Source organism: Temnothorax curvispinosus, unplaced genomic scaffold (genome assembly GCF_003070985.1).
Source record: "Temnothorax curvispinosus isolate PA1 unplaced genomic scaffold, ASM307098v1 QBEX01001498.1, whole genome shotgun sequence".
Lineage (NCBI taxonomy): Eukaryota > Metazoa > Arthropoda > Insecta > Hymenoptera > Formicidae > Temnothorax > Temnothorax curvispinosus.
This window is the reverse complement of record NW_020211278.1, coordinates 1,339,376-1,362,275: the sequence shown is the minus strand read 5'-3', so window position 1 is coordinate 1,362,275 and position 22,900 is coordinate 1,339,376. Positions and strand designations below refer to the sequence as shown.

At 45.2% G+C, this 22,900-nt stretch overlaps 2 protein-coding genes across 2 annotated transcripts in view; one reads left to right on the top strand and one right to left on the bottom strand.

Moving 5' to 3' along the window:
* The window catches only part of LOC112464804 (microtubule-associated protein futsch), a 47,871-nt gene extending 39,511 nt beyond the window's left edge, over positions 1-8,360 (bottom strand). The window contains exons 1-2 of the mRNA XM_025032020.1: positions 7,460-8,360; positions 4,737-5,006 (exon numbers count right to left, since the gene is read on the bottom strand). Coding sequence (XP_024887788.1) covers positions 4,737-5,004 — 268 coding nt within the window. The 5' untranslated portion in view covers positions 5,005-5,006; positions 7,460-8,360. The remainder of the gene's footprint in view (positions 1-4,736; positions 5,007-7,459) is intronic.
* LOC112464843 (atrial natriuretic peptide receptor 1) overlaps positions 1-22,900 on the top strand; it is a 65,507-nt gene that overhangs the window by 7,655 nt on the left and 34,952 nt on the right. The window lies entirely within an intron of this gene.

Below are 22,900 nucleotides of genomic sequence, written 5' to 3'. Positions count from 1 at the left end.
TTTTTTGCGATTGATATATGCCAGGTTATATATAAAACTATATCAATAGCCAGAGAAAAAGCCGTCGCTAAAAGAAATCGTGCATAACGCTGAGCCTTCATAACGATATGGTCAACGGCTTCGAGGACACGTTCTTGCCCATTTTCAGTATCAACAAATTCAAGGCAATCCAGATTTAGATCGCAATTAGCGGTAGTGGTAACTAATAAACATTTTGTTCATTAGATACTTATGTGTATCCATGCGTAAAATTATCGTCGAAGTTTTTATAAAACTTAGGTAAACGCAGGATAACTTCTGGTATCAAAAGGCGTATATAGAAATATTTGTATTTTCCTTTTCAACAAATTTTAAGAATATCAGAATTGTATAAGAAAAATACATGAAAACTGATTGTGAGTAGGTATATCTCAATAGAAAAGCAAAAGTGCGTTTTATCGCTTTATTTTGAGCACAGTCTGATATCTATTTCTGCTATCCGCCATGACTAATGCCGATCTGAGGAGCGATAAGAAAGAATATAAGGGAACGCCGTGGCGTCTCTTGATTTGTTCATAGAACGAATTCTTGCTCGCGAAGAAAGAGACTGACTAAGAGGCAACGCGACATCAGGGGGCCGCATATCGTCCTCGAAGATCGGCGAAAGGAGGAGGTTCCCCGAAATGCATGTCGTAGCTCTATAAATACAAACAGACATTTAAGGCCTATAACCCCCGTCCGTGGAGCAGAGAATAGACGTACAACGCGAGGTGGTGTGCACACGTGTGCGCACTTTTATGCGCAAGTATGAACAAGGATCGATCGAGAAGATCCCGCGAGAATGCGATACTCTGAGAGACAGATATATGGCTTAACATACGTGTAGAAAATCGCGATTATCTCTCGTTTAATCACATGGGATATCTCGGAATTAGATAAAATCAAGAAATAAAAAAATTCTTCACGATTCTGAGACGACCTGCATATATAGATATCATAGAAATGTCGTAATGCTAACTTTTATTATAGCTAAAGGAGCACTTCTATTTAAATAATTTTGTCATTATTTAAAAACAATTATTTTATCAAGGAAATTCATTGCTCTACTAAAAAATTTGGTTATACATGTTAAATCGTGATATGTGACGTCTTTTAAATCGCGATAATGCGGGGTTGGTAAAATTATTGGTATATACTCGTCAGAATCTGTCGATACCCTTCCGATAGATAGTCCCGTAAACATGGCCATTTATTAACTATAAATAGAACGAATGTGTAGCATCACGCTATCAACAAAGTATAAAAATATCAACAGGGTGCACATGCAGCAGGTACGGTAAATATATTACGTTTAACCCTTGATATCGCAATCGAAGAGATATTTAGTAGAATTTAATTAAAAAGAGAACAATAGAAAGCTGTGTAGGATTTGCATGGAATTATCTTCTTATTATTCACATTTATAACATTTTTTTTATACGAGTACTGAATCATAGGACGAGCGAGAAGGTCCTTTCAGACTGCAGGCGAACCGTTTGTCCGTTGAAAATAAATTGCTATTATTATTTCCGCATGCACGACACGTGGACCTGGCGATTCACGCTCAATAGCGGCCGGGACTAAATGGAATACGCGTCGCAAAGGATAATACCGGACGGAAAATATCCCTTTCAAAAAGCCACGCCGTTCCTAACGCGATCTAATACCGCGCTGTGTCACGCTATATATCCCGCGATATATTCCTGCGATCCGTGAACTTTGTGAGCGCGCAAAAGCGGTCGCAATTTGCCTTTGAAAGGCTCGCTGGGGCGTACAAAATTTTCCTTCTTCATCGAAAACGGATCCTCAGGACCTTCAGGCCTTTGCCGAAGAAACGGAACAACTCATAAGGACATCGTAAAGCGGTAGCGACTGCAAGAGCCTTGTTTTACGGTATGTTACTCCGAATCATTAAATTCGTAAGCGGTATAAATCCGTAAAGGTAAAAGTTCTTGCTTGAATTCGTACTCGCCTTTGTGTGCGCAAAGCTCCTTGAACGTGCAATTAAAATCTCGCCAAGGAGCGAGAAAACTCGCAGTGGATAAACGTATAGGTTAGTAAGAAAACAAATTAGAAATATGCTCGCGCGACGAGATCTCAACGAGCTTGAACCAGAGGATTCGTAAAAGCGTGCGCGCGCGTTTTTGAGTGTATTTAAGGACTCGGCGAAGCCGCGAGCACGCGGTAACGCCCGCAACATGCGGCAAATGGCGCGGCAAATGTCTCGCAGGCTCGAAATCTACCGCTAAATTTACGCGAAGAAGGAGAGGAGGTCCACACGGAGGTCCGCACGAACCACGAAGAGCTCCTGCACTTCTTAGCGAAGAAAAGAGCAAACCGTGCCGAAGCTCGAAGCGCGGGGGAATGTTTTTGCGCGCGGCTATTTTCCCGCGTAAGTCTAAAGTAAAGCGAATCTTGATGATCGTCCGCGACTGTACAAGTAATCTTGAAGATGTATGTGCCAACTTCGAGACATGAAGAAATTGAAAGGATTCGAAGAAGACAGGAACAGAAGTAGATATTTCTGGATGTGGCAATAATGATCATTATTATAAAAATAATAATTTAATAATTAATTTATAGAATTAGATACAGAATTAGAATGAATAAATCTAATGGTTATGTATTGCAAGCTTTGGAAGTGACGTTAGTGCTAACGTTAAACTCCGTACACAGTTTCTCCGTTTGTTATTCATATATATTTACGGAACAACGATAAACCGCGCACTTTATGCTTAGAATGGAACATTTTAATACATAATCGGAGTACGTAATATTTAATCGCAGTAGGTTAAATGTACATTCTATGTAGGATGCATGAATGTAGTTTGCTATTAACGTCACAAGTTACGGCGCGCACGTACACATACGTATACACAGCGGCGCTATTATCAGACGACATTTCGCGAAATCATCGTCGCAAATGCAAACGACCACGGATGAGGAGGACTATAGAATTTGCGCGCAAAAGGATTGAAAAATCAGCAGATAAACGTTAAACGAGAAGTGGACGAGCGCGCCGTTAAAAATCATCGCTGGCGCAATGCGGAAAACACGAATACCGTCTCCGTGCGTCGGCTTCCCTCTCTCTCTCTTTCTCTCTTTCCCCTCCTCTCTTTAAAAAACGCAGTGTTGGTGTATTAATTTTGTCCTTACTCCGGAAAAAGGCAATATATTACGGAATTCCGTTATCCCAACTGCGGAACGTGTTGTATCAGCACATTAAGACGTGCATGAACAGAAATACATAAGTAATGTTCTGGGGAACTAAAGATCCTAATTAATGAATTAACACGTAATATAATAAAAGACTCATATATGTAATATCGATATAATAAGTCTTTTATTAACTGATCCTTTGATCATTATGAAATCCATCTCATTGAAATTCCAGAACATCCTGCACTCATCTTTATCACGAAGACATAGAGCATGGATACATTTCTTTTTATTGATCGTTTTATGCTTCCTTTTTACTGCTTCTAATTAAATATGTGGACCACGTTGGCGTCGCTAGTGATGAACTCCAAGCACATATTCGCATATAGCGATTGTAACGACAATTTCGTGACGATAATGGCTAATGGCAATATCGGTGAAGCCGATAAGATACATAATATTGTCCCCTCTTATTTCCGAGAGAACGCTCGGAAAAATTGTTATTGTAGAAAACATATTTTTGCTATAAATATAAGAATGTATAAAAAGGACATTTTATAAGCGTCTTTTCCTCGAAATTACGTAGGTTGTAGGCGTTTTTTATGAAAATAAACGACTTCTCTCGACGTAAAACATTGCGTTTTGCTCGTGCGAGTGGGAAAAAACGAAATTCTACCGTATCGATCATTCGAAGTGCATTACTGCCGCATGATTACGAAGCGAACAAATGTTCGCCATAAAAGCCAATTAATATCATAGTATTAATACCATTTACGAACCTTTCTCGCGCGATTGAAAGAAGCTTTACCGGCGCCGCCGGTCTTCATGCGCGCCTGTGGGGAAAACATAGATATAGAACGCGGATGAATTAGCGCCTCGCGATATCGAGCGTGTAGACGATTAGGAATAAACGAGTTACGCGCGATTGCCTTCTCGCACAAGAGAGAAAAAGAGAGAGAGAATGAGAATAAGAATGCGTGTGTCCGTTTTACCGTCCGCCTAGCAACTATCCGTCCGTCAACTCGAGTCTGTCCGATAACTCGGAAGGAATGTAATCGGAAGAGGACGCGAGCACCGTTAGAGACAGGCACAGTCGTGCAGGCGTCCAGGAAACGAGCAATATGACGGATATGTGCGATCTTAACCCGGAAACGCGACGTCGCGATACGACCACCGAAACGGAGGATTATAATCGCGAACGGCAATTGTAAGGTGCACTCTCACAATCAGCCAAGCTCAGCATGCCATGTTACGGTGGACTGTTGTGTCCGATACGTGATCAGACTTCGATATTCTCACGCGGATATAATAATTATGACAATGAACACGTGTATCAGCTATAATCGTACGCATATATGTGGATTAATGCGTGCCGTTCTGATAACGCGTAAGGATCACGCGTGGGACTCGCCGTCCTTTCCGCACAGAGAGGTAAAGGGGGTCTTTTCCATTATATGTCCCCGCACTGTGTAACTCATATCTTTTTCTGTTACTAATGATAGCAAAAAGCATTTACGGCAGTTGCGAAACTCGATCTCATGAAACAAGCGAGATCTCACCTTTCGCGAGGCGGTTCAGGATGAGGTCCTTGTGTTGTGCGGTGTGAGGCTCAGGAAGCACCACCAGAAGGTAGCAACCGCTCAGGGGCGACGGCGGCGGATGTTGTTGCGGTTGCTGTTGCTGTTGAACGGCCGCCTGCACCACCGGCACCGTGGTGCCGGCGATCGGCGTGCTCGGGGATGCAGTCTGCTCGACATTTGTCGTCGTGGCACCCTCCCCTCCTCCTCCCCCTCCTCCACCCTCCCCGGTGGGGTCCGTGGTACTCATTGCTGCAACATTATATTATCATATATAGATTTTTCGGGTAAAATAATCCTTTTTCTGTATTAATTTTCTGCATGCTATTTGTTAACCGACGTATCTTTTATCAACGGCGGACCAATGATTGATTTTATAAGAATTTTTTTTAATTAGAAATAAATTCAGATATGACAATTTTAACAGAACTTTTGAACACGCGACATGACAATAATAGTCTGCTGATCGCTGACAAATTAAGCGAGAAGTTATTCAACCATTAAACTGTTTCGCTACTTTCTCATTTAAATCTAATCAGTCTTTTAAGCGCCGCTATACTTAGTCTTCTTTTCACGACGGCCGACCATTAAGCCTTCAATCACTGACGCGATGTACTCGGCTTTTAAATCTTAAATAACCAAGATCGTAATACTTAGCATAAGCGGAAGGAAAATTACGTTATCACGGTGAGCTCCGCGTGAAGGAATTACAAAATAAAAAGTAACTTTAATATCTTCGTGAAAGTAAAATTTCATATCTCGTTAAGGCAAAGCGCCGGCTTAACGTTATCACGGCTACGACTACTCTTTATTAGTGTAGTACGCTACACGCATGGTGCTAATTGCAATTAACGCGTCCAACGCGGTCAGCCCACGACAAAGAACGAAAGCTCCCAGCCGAACGATTCATGTTCCCGCTATCGCTCTGCCTCATATTATTCGTTAAATCTACTTCTGTCGCGCCATCGTATACCGTTCTGTCCGACAAATGGCTCATGCGGATGCTCCATCCGCACCGCCGCGCGCCGCACGAGAGATGAGAGATGAAACGGACTCGGGGCCGAAATAGAAGTGGCAAGGGTCGAGGAGAAGCGTATAACGCCGAGGGGGTTGGCGGTACACAAAGCGCCGCTCTGCCTCCTGCCTTGCTCCTCTTCCTCAAATCGAAACGCGGCCGCAATTCCTTTTCCGTACAAACAGCATAGTCTCGAGATATTACCCTTTAATAATCGCTTTATGGTCGACGAACGTACACACCGGGGGGGGAAACTTTATACGATGGACGATCAATCGTTGAAAACTCTCGACGAACTTCCCCGGCGAAAGTCGCGACGAGACAATGGGGATATCATTAAGCGATCTCGGTTGTTTTGCAAACCTGCGCGACTTACAAATTTTAGAAGGAGACACCGATTCCACTCAAGTCAATCTCTAGAAATCCGCAACAATGCTTATTGTTAGTAGAAACTTTTAAACAATTCTCGACAAGAATAATTCTCGGAATTTACTTCTAAACGAGATTCGAATAGTTGATTCATCTGACATCTACAACAATTTTCATAAGAATCTATGTCACGTCGTCCTAAATTCGGAGATATCTATACGTACGAGAATTCGAGTGGAAATGTTATACTAGCCGGTCGCCGAATCGGTCGAAGATCTCAAGGCAAAGGCTGCACACCAGAGCGCGGCCCTGCGCACTTTTCTGCAGCTAACAATATAAGCCGAACGTCGATGAGATTCCCGTCGAAACCCTACGAGAGGTCGAGCTTTGTCCGTCGAAAGGGAAATCGGTTTTCCGGGAAAAGGGGGGGAGTCCGAGAAGCCTCGCGCATTTTCACCGTGGAATTCGCGGAATTTCCAACGCTTGGCGATCGCGGCCGATCGCGCGGCGGAGGATCGTCGGGGAACGATCCCGAGGAGATTGCTACCCTCTCGACGAGTCGGCGCCGTGGTCGCACCGCACGCACGCACGTCGACGAAGCCGGCATTGCGCAGGATTTACACGAGCCCTCCGTGCGGCGCTATCATATCCTGCCGGGCGCAATGCGCAGGACAGGCATGATGCCGGGTGTCCCGCACACAGTCCTTAGATCATTGATCCAAATTCGACTGGAGTCCAACGAGGGGAACAGCCGACCGAATCGCGATCGATCTGCACGAAACGTACGACGGCCGGTCACGGGGGGGACGATATCCGCTGTTAGACATTGATGGATAGCACTCTCGACAAGTTCCCTGTCTTTCTATTCGCTTATCTCTAACGAAACGATCGGAGAAGATCGAATTACGATATTCTATTACTGAAAGTGATAAAGATGACCGGCGAACAAGAGTCGATGGCATCCCGGCGAAACTCTCAGGACGAGACCACCCCACCACGTTCCGTGCACTGCAGTGCAACCCCTTAGTAACAGATCGCCCCCTCTCGCGAGGCGCCTGACGGCGGCGGCAGCGGCGACGGCGACGGCGGGCGGTGTGCCGACCGATAAAATCCATACGTCATATGGCAGGCGAGGAAATCGTCAGCGCGAATTTCGTCAGAGTTGCATACACCGCAACCGTCTATCCGTCCGTCCGTCCGTCCGCCGTCGGTGCCGCCGTGACCCGATTAAATGGTGGGTCGCCGACACGTAACGGATTTCGATCGGTTCGAGAGCCTCGCGAGCCCTCGACCAAGTTTCCAATAGTAGTAGCGCACTCACCTGGTTACTCGTTACACTCCCTCCCCAGCAATATTCCTGGGTACCACGAGCCGGGGTAGCTTCGACGACTGGGTTCCAGATTCCGGAAGTATCCTGGAGGGCTGGCTACCGGTCGCGGTAATAGGCGAGCAATGACGGTCGCCCTTGACTGACGGGACGTCCTTCGGAGGAAAGGAGAGAGTCACGCGTACGTCAGAGACTGTCCGTCTCCGAGCTGTTCGTCCCTTCGTCCGCTTTCTCGAGACCCCGATGGGAGATGGAGCAGGGGGCACACCTCTCTCGTTCCCTTCACGCACCGCGAAAAGTACTGTACGGACGCAGAGATCGGAGCGATTGAGAACGGATGAATTAAAGCGAGCGGTGGAGCAACGTAGAGAGAAATAACGGGCAAGGAGGGAGTATAGGACGACGGATAGAAATAGGACAGTGGAAAAAAAGACAGTCACAGATAGAACGGAAAGAAGAGAGCGGTGAGGAATGACAGGCAACTCGTGTGTAGCACAATGACGTACGTTTAACGTTATACGTGTCTCTGTGTGCCGGAGCGAGTACACGGCGGTGCCACGACGCTGGGCGTCGCGAAGACGACGGGGTTGCGAGCGGACGGGGCGAGCGAGAGACCGAACGAGAGAGAGGAGTGACCGGGGGAAAGAGAGAACTACGCGAAAACCGGCGTAGGGAGATCGACGGACGGGTTCCGACGACGGTTGAAACGACGTTTCGTTGCCCGATGCGGAAGCCTCTCCGTCGAAGGTGCACGTCGGCACGTCGTACGGACGCGAAATCCTCCTCTCCTCTCGACGGGCTGTTCCCCGCTGTCGACGGCGACGAGAGCGAGGGCGACGACGACGATTCTCACTGTGCGGCCTCTCGGTTATCAAAGCTCGGCAGCAACACTCGCGTTGCGGGCTGCCGGCTCTCTGACGGGAGAACTCGCGGCGCTGCGGCCCCCTGCGTCGACGGCGGCGGCGGCGGCAGCGGCGGCGGTGACGGTGGCGGTGGAGAACCCTCTCACCCCCCCTGTCGCGACGCACCTACCGGCATCCCCACTAGTCGTGCGGCGCGATTGGTCGTCCGCGCAGCCGGGCCTACCGCCGTTGCCGTCGTCGCGCCGGTCTATACGCCGTCAGGGACGATCACCACGTATAGAACGCTTCTGGGTATATTGTACGTGACCGGAGTTTGTCTGGGTGTCGCGCGAACCGAGTAGCGAGGGGGAGGCCGTCGCGCGAGGAAGCCCTGGAGGGAAGGAATACACACGACCGTCGAATTTGCCGGTAGAAACCGGCGAAAGGGCTAGACGTAACGGAAATGACGTAACGACCGTCAGATCGGAGTATCCCCGAAGCGATCGTAAGAGCTGGGTTTTCCTCCTTCGACGGAGGTCGCCCGCCGAGAAGGATAGAGATAACGAGGATCGGGACCTACGTGCGCTCGGTACACACACGCACGGAATCGGCCGACTCGCACGTTGGGGATGACATGCCGGCGAGGATCAATCGACGAACCGGGCGTGCCCGGCATTGTAATATTCGCGGATATTGTAACGCCTTGAAAGTTGGCTTAGCATAATGGTAATGGAGTTAGGGGCGAGTGATAGATAGGGGCAATTAGCGGTCGTCGTTTTGGTTCCGTATTCACGATTAGAACGCGGCTGAAGATTATCCCGCGATTATCCTCCACAGATTCCGCCGGGATTTGTACAAACTGAATTATTGCGTCTAATACCAGATATTTATATTCCTGAATGCAATTCTATTAGTTGATGAGTTACGAAATTAGCTGAAATGATCGTTACATGGCCAAACTGGCGTGACCTTGCTCGATTGCGGGGGATGGCATCTAACAGAACGAATGCACTTAATGACAAGTGGAAACTGGGTGATGCATTACCTCAATAGATTCTCGGACAAAAACAGGTTTTTAGTTTCAGCCATTTTGCTTTCGTAAAGCTAGTAATTTATCAATCAACGTGGCACCTTTTGCAAGCTGTACAACGAGGGGAACATGAAGTATGACTAAATGCAACGTACAACAATAGTGGGAAATGTAAATGTACGCCTATTATGTATTAAGGATAAAAAATGTAGGATAAACAATCTATTTTTAAAACCTACACACATACTTTCTGATTTTGTTACCTTATATGGTCATTAAGATATTATTTTATTACATAAATAATTATAAATATCTAGTATCATAGACAATCATATTAATAAATCAATATTTCTAATAAAAATCTTAAACTATAAATAAATTTTTTTCGAAAGTTTGTCGCAATATCAATGACTCAATAGTTTTATGAGATATTTATGACTTTATATCTAATTTTTTTTCTATTTTTTTATGGATATAAATGGGATCACTCGTTCGCCCGCCTGATGCTGGTTAAATTCACGAATTTATCGGTTCCAGAAGAAATATCTCTTTCCCCGCAGGGATGACTGATCCACGCAGTCATTTGGGCTTAGCGAACCCACGGACCTGAGCTCAATACGCTGCGGATCCTCTCACATATTTACACGTCATATATACACCTATATACATTTACACATGTCGTAAACGAATCCCATAAACATTTTTGGAAATAAAATGAAAGCAACATATAAATCTAATCTAAAAAGAACAAGATTAAGACTCATATCGTTTTATATTGAAGCAGGATAACGAAGGTTAAAACTTATCTGTATCTATATATCCTTTTTAAACAATTTCTTTTTCTTTCTCTCTCTTTTTCTCTCTGTCAGAAACATAGCGGAAAGTCGATATTCTTTGTGTTAGTATGTGCCGGGTGACAAGATGGTGACTGTCGGGATGTGGGAAAAGTATAGAGAAAATCGACGGAAGGGGTGAGTCGGGGCTGCCATTCTCGTATCCGAAGAATTTCCTTCCTCCTGACTCCATACGACAGCCAGAATAATGTATCTGGAAAGTGTTGCTGCCGCACGGGCGAAACTTCGGTAAGCGGATTCGTGAGTTCCGCTTTTCACGAGCGAGACTCGCGCCGCCCTGAACCCGGACGTCGATAGGAGCTCGTGCGAAGAAGAAAAGTATCACTTCTCAAACTTTGTCTCTGCGTTTCTCTCATATTATAATATTAAATTTAAAAATTATTGCCTTCACGTTCACGCTTCTTGTTCCCTGATTTCCTTTCGTCCGATGAGTGCCGCGTGTTCCGAATTCTAGATTTCGCTTCCCGATAAATTACCGTTCAGGTAGCACGTCGTAAATGTGTCTATAGAAATCGGAGCAGATCGTGGATGAACGATAAGTAAAAGCGAGTCGTAACCTGCGATAATTATAATCACACGTTCGCGTTGGTTAACTAATAAAAAATTTTCGCGATACACCCGAGTTCACTAAATAGCGTATCGAACGTGTAACATCGACAGATCCATGATTCTCTACGTGACAGTGTATCGATTTCGAAAGGAGACAGATCTCTCGTCCGATGCAAGTTTAATGCTCCAGCTCTAATGGCGCACGGTTGTTTATCGCGAGCAGGTCGGCGATCATGGGTGCGCAGTAACGACGGCAGTTAAATATCAAGGGACGGTTCGATAACGGTACGAGAGAACGCGAGATATAAGTCCGTTATAAAAAGGCGATTTATCGCAGTCATGCTCATTTGTCGCATTGCGGTGAGGAACGTACATTGTGCGATCCTTCGAGACTCGCCGGAATTCTCGCACCCAAAGGCATTCTCTCTGACGGAATCTCTTAATGAACCAGGCACGCACGCGTCAACTTCAACGCTTTGAAAAGCGCTCGAGTGTGCGATAAAACAAAAAAAACATCATCTCGTTACTACTCGTAAAGATATAATACCGCAATATTGCCCGTAATAACACGTCAGTATAGGCTAAACAACGAGAATAATTTTACATACAGATTTTACATGCTCCGTGTCTCTTCCTGTTTAATTATCTCAAAGATTCCGCTAGTTAATTTAAATTTCTCAAATAGTTCCTAACGCTATTAACTATTTCCTCTTGATCTCAGTGTGTCTTCGTATCTGTAATATATTTTCAATTTTACGCAATTTTCGTAAAAGGACCTCTTTTTTATTTGATCTACGCCCGCAAGCGCGAGATAACTTATAATTTACTAACTGAAAATTTTTTTCGACGTGATGTGCGAGCAAAACCTAATGTCTAAGTGCCTCGCAGGAATTTTTGAGCAGCTTTGCAGGGACGAAAACGTGACTACGCTACTAATGCTATCTATTCAGGAACGTTCATAATACTTCCCGACGCGACCGAAACATCGCATGGTTCGCCAAAGGCATTCTAACATAACGACAATGTCTGAGATCGTAGTGAAGCCACCGTGCATAATTGAATCTAATAGCTCTTCAATTATCTCGCGCTATGTTTTTCTTCAATACAATTCTGTGATGTACGAAATGCAACCGCGTGACATTTAATTTAAATTTGCATGGTATCGTGTGTGACTGCGCGGAATTACATAATAATGGAAATAAAAAATAAAAAATATGAAACAGGATGCACAAATAAAACAATATATTGAGCGCAATTAAAAAATATATAGAGGCATTAAATGAGAAATGAGATCTTATCTATTTGTGTCACGATCGAAGAAAAGCCAATTATTTTTAGTCTGTCTGTCCTATAATTATATATATATACGTATATATATATATATATATATATATATATATATATATATATTTCACACGGCTTGACATTTTCACTAAGAAAAGAACGTATTATTAAAGCGGAAAATTTATGTGCTACTAAAGAAAACAGAGACAATTGTATCTTCCGACGCGTCGCCGTCTGCGCTTATTGGAAAACTCGTTTTCGCCGCCTGCTTAAAACGCAAAGTTGAATTTATGCAATTTCGAGAATGGTCGACCTCTGATGTTAAAGCCATCCATTAAACTCCTCTTTAGCATTTAAGTTTCGAGTAATACGCGCGCGATGCTCGCAGCCGCTTGAGCACGTGTCGCGCCTTTAAAGGGGGATTGATACATTTTTTATCGGGTCGTACGATCGGTAGCATGCTCTTACTTTATCCTATAGATAGAACTACGACAGATATACCTTTAATCTTTTTCCCAGAAATATGATCCGGTAAGTCGCGCATTATGTACGCGAGATCGAGAACGCGAGTGAGATTGAGAACGCGAACGAGATTGAAATTAGCATCTCCAAATTCGGAGATGCACCAAGCGTAACTATACTTTAATAAGGCCCGCTTCGAGCGGCGATGAGATTACATAATCTATGCACGCATTGCGGAAGTTTACCCTTAGCTCTTCGAAGTTTGTCGAACTAAAATAATTGGAGACGGAGTCGAGACTCTTGAAAAGAGAATCTGCGACGTAGTACTTGTCACTTGTTCACAATTTCGAATCCAGTGTAATTTATTCAATGATATAATTAGTCGAAATTATACATTCTCTCGTTTGAACGAAAATCCACGAATTAAATATGATAATTATTAATTAAATATTTATCGATCCCTTTTTGATTAGCCATCAAGACTCGACGTGAACGATATTTGAGCCGAAAGGCGATAAAAGAGCGACGGTGCAGGTCACGTACATGCGCAATCTATGCGTTTTACTAATTACGTCTGTGCTACCCGGTTAACTGTACTTTTGGACGGTAGCAACACGGTAGCGATAGCGGTTTGCAAGAGATTGCAATTCTGCAACGAGGGACGAGAGGAGATCTCCGGAACGAATGCAGTTTGCATCTGCTTCTCTGCTATCTCTCCCTATCCGTCCTCCTCCGAGTCTGTACGAATCCCAACGCGATACATTTGCATACATCGCACTGCTCTGACACCGATGTGACGCGACTCACGATTAAGAGGTTCCCCGCGACGTGCGATCGCGGTTGCCGATTCATCGATCCGTCGAATAGTTTCGATTCCGCACTGCATCTCACGATTCTCAATGCCGTAATACGAAGTTGTGTTGCAAATGCGAAACCTCATGCAAATTAATAGATATTTTCAGTCATAGATTTTATAAAAATTTATTGCTCTGAGGCTTCAACTATTTGCACTCGTATTTGCAGGAAATTGTATTCGTTTCAACGTAGATTCTCTAATAAATCTCTTTTTTTAGTCAGTTCTCTTACTTCTTAATGTGACAACAGAAAGCAGATGATAATTTATAATTTGTAATAGTTAGCGCAAATGTATGGCATATTGTTTTGTTGTCTTTTTATATTGTTCACGGTATAACTCGTAAAGTTTTACGAAAAGAATTTTATAATAATTGTTGTATCAATTGTGATATACTTGTACACATACACATAAATTTCACTGATTATATAAATCCAAAAAATAATATTTAAAAAATATTCTTTATGTCGTTTACCAAGAAAGAAATGCAGAAATTCGTGCCTTGAATTTTCCTTGAATTTCCCCGACCATGTTTCAGGCAATCTCACTTTGCAGATGAGATTCTCGGCTTAAGCGTAACTCCCGCGATATCATACTTCTTGAGATATCCCGCAGTAACGGTCGCTTACAAGATGAAGTAGTAGTCGGGGCGTGGGACGCGCTTTTTACAGCCCTGGTTATACTGCGCGGTGCTAGTATTGACCGGCGCCCCTTACTAACCGTGTTGAGAACATCAGAAACCGAAGTATAGCAACCCCCCTTTGCGCCTTTCTCCACTTCCGAGAAGCTCGATCTTCCTTCGCGCGCCGCATCCCCTTAACTCTTACGTCCAATACTTATTTGCGTCTACGCACCTGCGTTCTCCAACTGCAATTCGGTGCCTTAGTTTGACGGAATATCTTGCGATTAATCGATACTGAACGTCAGAAAGCATCGGCTTCTCTTCCCCCCTCCCCCGTTACCTTATGCTAAAAATTGAAATTATTTTTGCTTAACGAAAAACTCCAGACACTATAATAAATCTCTAAATCCCTCGAGAGATAAGGGATTCCGAAGTTCTTCTCCTCGGAAATAATGAACTTGCGAGTGTCGTCGCTTTAATTGAATTTTAATTCGAGATCGAATTACCCCGGTATCCGGTGATGAAAATTAAAAATATGCGAGAACGAAGATAGCGCCGAGAGAAAAAATCTCGCTCGGGGAAAAAGGTATTTCGGTTCTCCGCCGAGAATAAAGAGACAGTGATCTGTATTATTAATTTGTAGCACGTTGATCGTACCTGCATGTCGCATGCAAGGAATACTATTGCAGCGAGGCCGCTGCATCCGCGACGCATCCGCGAAATTGATTGCAGCCGGTCGCGCGGAAGGCGGACCACCGCTCTCGCCGACAAAGTAACGACGGGCGCCGTTAACGACATCGATTTCGCGAGCTAATCAGAGCAGATGATTTTAATTAATACCCGATAATGAACGAATCCTCTCCCGCGGGGAGTATCTGCATATAAGCCTTCCGTCTTGCGGGGGGACAAACACGGGAGGCGCGAAACGAGTCGGCGTGCTCGTTGCGCACCGAAATTTATCGCGATCGCGTGATTACAGGGGCGAGCCAGGCGTTAATTGCGCGCACCGAATATCCCGTAATTTCCAGTCCACCGACGAGCTGCGTTACGTCGGGCGTTACGCGGAAAAAAAAGGATCAACCCGATTCTTCGGCGGGAGGGAAAAAAAACGAGCAAATCGATTCGCGCGCATCGGGTGCAACGCTCTCGCGTGCTCTCGATGCCGCGATTTATTTCTTCCCGTGTCATTTTTTTCCCTCGCCGGTTTCGTACGAGACGGAGCGTCGCCGGTAATCTCCTACGCGCTCGCGTGTACCTACTATACCTACCTACCGCGGAATTCCTCCGCGATTTCCGTCGCTCGGCAATCCGGATCCGTATGGTGCACCAAGTGCAGCAGAGGTTGCTGTAGGGAACAACGACGAGATCGCATCGCGCTTATCATGCGCGACTTCTGGGCGAATTAATTCGCGGATTAGCGTAACCGCCCGAGCGAGTCCGCTCAATAATTATATCGCTTACACCTGGCGGCAACCATTATACCAGTTTCCGGCATGTATTTCTGGAGTATATATATTTTCAGCGCGTAATAATCTCTCGCACAATCTCGTTGCTCTTATTATTAAGCTGATTGCCCGCACCGCGTCGCCCAATCGGATATGAAATTTCGCCGATAATCAGCGAGAGTCCGGGCAGCTATTCAAGTTGGATGTCAGATTTCATGCGGATTTGAGTAATTGACGTGAAAGCTTGTCGGTTAACCCACATCGACGCTATTGTCCTTGTGTAATCAAAAACTGACCGAAATCTTTATGCAAATCACAGGATACTCGCTTCTCTATATTTCGAGCGTAATTTTGATCCTGTAAGTATACGTTTTCTTTCTACTCTTTCTAGCGACGTTTAATAATTTCCAACGTAGCGCGGATAAGCGTCAGGGAGGATAATCTCTAGGAGAAGTTATCGCTCCGGGTGTCGCCTCGCTAATCTCGGTGCTAATTGCGACACGATTGCGGCACTACGATGCCCGCTGTCAGGGGCAGTAGGACAGCTCGGTCGTCGGACAAAAGCCGCGTTAAGCTCGGTAGGCTGAGCTGCATTCGTGTGATACAAGTCTACCTAGGTATTATCAAGTGGAAACGGAAAATAGGGCACTTCCGGTAACAATTAATCGCCACTAATAGGCTTACTTATAACGACATCGCGATTTGAGAACGCACCTGGGCACACAATTTAACGCCCACGACGTTATTCTGACGTTGCTTAGAAATTTTACGACGGAGAATCAATGTAGTTCCCATTGCTCGGTGCGATCAGACGCACGAATCACGTTTCAAGACTTGCTCCCGCGCGTGGATTTCCTCAAGGCACTCGAGACGCGGGAAGGAAAAGAGAGACGCAATTAAAATCCTAATTAAAGGAGTCCGTGAACGACGGCCGCCTGGCGAGGCGTAGCGAGACACGAGAGCAGCTTCACCGTTCGGCAGTTCGCCGTTCGGTAATACGTGTAACGTGTATATGTATATATGCTTATTGAGAGCGCGACGAAGAGGTATTATATTTGCATGGCGAGGTCATTATCGCGCAGCTTGAAACGCTCCTCCGCTTCGCGTCTCGCGCCGCAGACGCCTCGGAGTCACCGGGCGACGCGATACCTCCATTAGTCGACTCATACCCTTCCTTCCTTTTCTCCTTTCGTCTTCTCCTCGCGCTTCCTCGACTCTGTGATTTAACTCGCTTTGCGATAAGACGCGTTTGCAGGTGCGCTGTGCACCAAAAGCCGATTATATTCCGCGAACAATTTGTTTCGGTTCGCAATCGAATTCTCAAAATAAACGCGATGACATTGTGTATAAGATGTTCCCAGCAAGCGTATGTCAATAACGATATCAGGAAAACTGTATCGACATCACGGACCGTTTGGGAAAATGTATATCAATATTGATACCGGGATATTTCAAGACAGATATACCAATTTGAGAGCCCCAGATCGAATACAGTTACAAGCAAAATATCAAAGTTAAGATGTTTTAGGAAAGACACCGCAATTTAAATAAACAATTGTTAACCAATTGGCGAGTTGCGTTTAAATGTTTCTCGCTTTCCGTGTTATTTTTCGTTCGTTGAGTTTTCCCCGACTGCGATTAACTAACTTACAAACTTTCGTAGCTGCTAATCTAATATTCTCAGCTGGAAAATAGAAAATGTCTATTCCACTGATTAAAATGTATGTACGGCAGAGTACAAAGTTATCGGCTTGCGCAGCGCGTTTAAGTGTTAAATGCGGCTATTCATCTGAGCTTTTAATCCCTTATTCGTGTTACACGAGTATTCGGCGTTAATAAACTCGCGCGGAATCAAACTCGGGCGTGTTTCGGGTGTTAAGCGCGAGAGACACGTGAATCGACTACCGGATACGAGCGGTTCGAGCAATTTGTAGTAAATAAGATAGAAAATCGAAAATTCATGTTTTTCCACGCAGAATATAAAATATTCAAGCAACGTTGACAAGGCCGGCAATAAAAATATCGCGCCGCGTTGAATTTACAGCGTCGACCGGGCAAAAATGTGCGTCGAGGCATGAGAATAAAAAAAAATAACGGGCTTACAGGGGAATAAAAAATTACTGAACGATTCACAACGTAACGAATGCCGTAAATTTGTGTCACGGGTATTTTAATGCTCGCGTTACATAAATATAACACGACGAGGTAAATCATAAACGTAGCAGCTTTCCGCAGGAAACTTGGAAAATATTTTCCATCGATCACCGTGAGATTTCAAAAAATTAATCGCGAAAGGATTGATTCGGGCAATGAATCGACAGAAATATCGCGGCGCAAGACAAGAACTGCCAGGAACCAAACGGGCGCAGGGACGAGGATTTATCGAAGAGGGCAGAGGCTGGGCGTTTACGAGGCGCCACGACGACGGCGCCTCATCGATCTGACCAGCCAAATACCGCAGCCACTTACGATATACGACTGTGTGCCACCGTCACAGAGGATCTACATATCCGCAGAGAGAACGAGAGAGGATACGCAGAAAGAGACCTGCCAGTCATTTACTGCGAAAAAGAAAAACATACCACATGCGAAACCCCTGCGACGCGTATACGTTTTAATATCCACGCGCGGTTAAATCCTTTAAAGCCCCGGGAGGTCGATCTGTCAATTGTTAAACGGCGAAGACAGGCGGGTCTCGCCACACACTCGTATATCGCTTTTATATACCGATAATTATCAAAATGCTCGGGCAAACCCTTCAGCTGCTTTTCACTTCTGAAATTGAGATGTGAAACGCGATTACACACATCGCGTGACGAAAGTGCATTAACACGTATCTTCGAACTCGACGCCATTATTAAATTTATTAAATTTATTATTAAGTTTATTATCTCGTTAAATTTGTATTATTTATTACTCCGAGCGCTTTAGTATAACATCCTGTATACTCGGACCGCACCCGTCCTTTTATTTCGAGGTAAAAGGATGTCGTTTTTAAACATGAAATACCTATACACGCGGTATCGGTTAAACTGACATATCGATCGCACTTGTCCAGCGTGCCGAAATGCATCGAGAGTGTCATGCAGCCGCAATCGCGTGTGTTTCGTTAGGACGCTCGATGAAAAATGAAAAAATAGCCGGCACATTCGCGTGATTCGCATAACATTACGGAAAGAAATCTGAACACGATAAGCATATTGTAATGAGACGTAGGAATTAAAATATAAAAAAATCAGGATAAAATTTATTTTCCAGGGAGATATCATGATGCTGAGCTGAAATAAATTCTCCTGATATGAGTTAATAATTACGAGTTTATAATGAATAATAATTTGTTTAAACAAATAATAAATTTGTGTCCCATTTTCAGGGAACTTATATAAACGTAATTATTATTTATATCAGGAGAGTTTATTTCAGCTCAGGATCATATCTCCCTGGAAAATATATATCTGCAATATAAATGTCATCTTACCTATCTTCGAAGATCAATTATGGATAATTATCATAAATATAAATTATCTACGTGATCCAAAGTTATTTTTGTAACTGATGAAGTAACGTTCTGTTCGTACTTATTTATACGCGACTTTTCGACGTCGCGAAAGTGGTGCCCGCGCGAGTTCAGTATGAGAACCGCAGCTCAGCTCAGACGGTTTGAAGGATACCCGGCAATCCACCAACGCCCGTTTACGTTCTCCTGTTAGATTGCTTTACTTGATGGAAACTTGGGCACTCTCCATGATCCCCCGCGCGAAGAAACCGGCGCGCGCCTCCTCTTTGTCCCGCGCATCCTTATTGAGATTTAATTGCGAGACCCGAGCTACCCGATCGGTTTCGACGTGTGCCATATGACACGGAGCTTCTCGTGAGGGATCACTTATCCCGCTGGAATCTTGCCCCCCTCCCCCCCGCGTTCTACAAAGCGCAGTGGTTGGCATACAATCCAAATTCGTCTCGAACGAATTTTCTCTTTTTTTATTTCATCGGTCGCATTACGGCGATAACAATGTTATACGTCCGCCTTATCGCGACGATCTTGACACAAGACCTCTATAATAACGCTTATCTAATCGCCGTGTACCGTGATGTGTACCGTACTCTCGATAATCGCAAATTCCACTCTATGTTGAAGCCAGGACTTCACAGCGAAGGATTTACACGATGATTTAATTGCACCGATCATTTTCACGCGTAATTCGAAATTAAAGCGTTTTAAGAACGGTTAAGCCCGGAGAATACGCGTTTTTTTATTCTCGTCGGGCGATTGCACGCAATTGCGTCCTGTGTCTCGATTTTCTTAGATGTACTCGCAAAGGCTTGTAGAATGCGACGACTTCTGCGAGGTGTGCGTACGTTAGATAACGCAATTCGCGTCAATACGCCTAGATATTTCACTGTCGCGGAACGCCAACGTACTCGGGGAACCACTGCCGGTATAGCAAGGCGGAATCAGGCGCGCGCCAACTCATTCTTATGACCGCCGGATCCCGAGCAAGCTGATATTGCTCAACAGGTTATTCCCTACGTGGCTTTCCAGACGCGTCGTCTCGTTGACGTCACTTATCTAGTCACCACGACGACGGTTCTCAAGCTATAATACTCCTCGTTAGACCGCCTCGTTAGACGTCGCCAGGACGGTTCGATCACAGAATGAGCTATTATCTTCTCAAACGTGGTTCTTTCGGATCGCGTTTGTATCGTTCCCTGCTGTCACGTCACTCTCTTTCGTTGTCTTTCGATAAGTCCCGAAAATTTTCGGTTAATCCGCAAAAACGAGGCGTATGAGAGGTACTGCGCCAATGAAGTGACCACGTTTATGCTCGCCTAATAATATCTCGGCGTTGTCGAACATTGCGCACATCCCTCGGATTCATCCGCGCGCGCATATCATGTTGAAACTCCTCACCGCCTCAAGCGCGTCTGATCATATTCTTTCTGTATCTACTGCACTGCGACTGTCAAAGACGCTCTAGGCAGCGCGACCGCCCGGAACGGAGTTTTCGTAACGAGAAAATCAATTGTGCTATGAAGGAATATGCTATGAAATAATACTGTTCATCTTGCTCTTAATTCGGAAAGTTATTAGATGATTAGCAAATGGATCAATTATCTACGTGAGTCCTATGTACATTCTCAAATTAGCGATAAGCGTGACAAGCGAATGAAACAAACTCTCCTTGTTTCTGGGAAGGCAGTCCAGCTTTCCCATAGACAACAGCTCGATACCTAATCAACCGTGAATTATAGCCGAGACCGAGTAATCTGCGAACGAATCACGTAGAAGAAAACCACGGGGGAGATCTCGGGGGAGATTCCATGATAACGCCTCCGCGTTTCCCCCCCCCCCCCCCCCCCCGTTTCTTTCTACGCGATTCGTTCGCGAAGCTCGTCTCGAAAGTTCGATTGGCATATGACTCAACTCAAAATCGGGCCGACGAACGGGATTTCGGCGTACGGTACTTCACCGGGATTCGATGCGTTGCGCCGGCGCGCGTTCGTGGGAAGACGACGCGCAGCACCGCGAATTTGCGAATCACTTCCTCGCCGGAGATGCTGCCTTGCTACGCGGTTCGCCAATTCGAAGGCCTGACGGTATTTCCGAGCCCTTCCTTCGTATGCACGCGTCGTCCGCGCGCATACACGCGGACGTTGACGCGCCGCGGCCGCGCCGCGCCGCGCCGATTTGCTATCGCGGAGACGATGACGACGACGAGAACGTTGCGCGACCACCGATTAAGGAGTAGAAATGATCTGCATATATGCACAATGTGCGACAATAAGGCGCTAAAGGCCATTGCACGTAACAAAGATTTAGCCGTAATCGTAAGGCCGTAAGAAAATAAACCAATCACAGTTGATTATTCTCCTCGCGCTCGAAGAATAATCGAGTGTGATTGGTCTATTTTCTTATGGCCTTACGATTACGACTAAAACTTTGTTACGTGCAATGGCCTTAAGAAATGAGGAGCGTCTTATGGGCTCGCATCGACCGATTAGCCAAAAACTTCCTTATGCAAGACACGACGTTTATGTCTGGCGCTTTCACCTCGTTATTATGTGCATACTTGGTATTAGAATAGAATAATTTCTATCGCTTAGTCGACCTTTGCGGGTTTACTTTTACGTAAATCTCATTTTTCGTTGTCATCTAAAAATAATAATTCTACGTAACGTTAACAGACGTGGAAAAACATTGGCTATAAAAATTCTATTTTTAGCGAAAGAGAGAAAGATTAATAATTATTAATGTGCGCTCGATAATAGACGTGTCCCGCCTTCGATTTCTAAGAGAATGAATCCTGTGAGGACGATATCGATTGAACGAAAGGCGCTTTAACGCTGGTCGCTATACACGCGGCGGCACGTGCGAGCAAACGCGGTATGCGCATTGCGTCTCGCGGTAAGAAGGCGTGCGGATAATGCGAATTTGCGAATCACTTCCTCGCCGGAGATGCTGCCTTGCTACGCGGTTCGCCAATTCGAAGGCCTGACGGTATTCCCGTGCCCTTCCTTCGCATGTCGTGTACATACATGCGAATATCGTGCCGCGCTGATATCTTATCGCGAGGACAGCGACGTGGACGATCGCCGCCTTCGCGATAAAATATATCTTCGGCTAAGGGGTAGACGCGGTTTAGCATCGTACATACATGCGATGTGCGAGAATAATGCGCGAGGAGCGTAGGTACGCTTCAGTCGATCGGATCAGACATGGCCAAGAACTTCCTCCGCGCGAGACACGGCCCGCACGTCTGGCGCCTCCGCGTCTCATTATTATAACTATAGTCGGCGTAAGAATAGAACTGGTTTTTACTGCTTGGTTGACCTTTACCATCACGTAAATGTCGCCTTTCGTTATTAGCTAAAAAAAAAAGTAATAATTTCTATACAACAAATAACAGCTCTCCGAAATGTCAAGTATAAGAATTCTGTTTTTAGTGAGAGAAAAAGAGAGAGAGAGAGAGAACATATTTAATGCGCTCTGTTGTTATTCCCGCGATTGAGTTGCAGTGGCCTCTGCGAAGATGTTGTTATCGATTGAAACGCTTATTCAACGTCGACCATACGCGGAGTCGCCGAGCTCAAGCTGCGCGCTACTAATTAACGGGTGTGCGTCGCTAATGACGACGTGAGACGTGTGTGATGCAGCGCGTCAGTTGAGAGCGTAGTGTCACGCGACGCGCACGGTAAGTTTGCTCATCAGGAGAGCAGATCCGCGCGGAGGGCTTGGAGGCGGTGGTTCCCTTATCGTTCACTCTCCCTCTCTCTCTCTCTCTCTCTCTCTCTTTCTCTTTCTCTTTTTCTCCCCCACGGCGACGACGTTAGATAACCGCAATGGCGTAATAATGGCGTATTCCCTCTCGCGGACCCATTACTGTTGAGAACAATAACAAGAAATCATCAATGTAACGGAAATGATACGAATGAGAAGAACAAAACTGATGGAAATAAGACACGGTAATTTTGTAAGAAGAAAACTACTTAAAT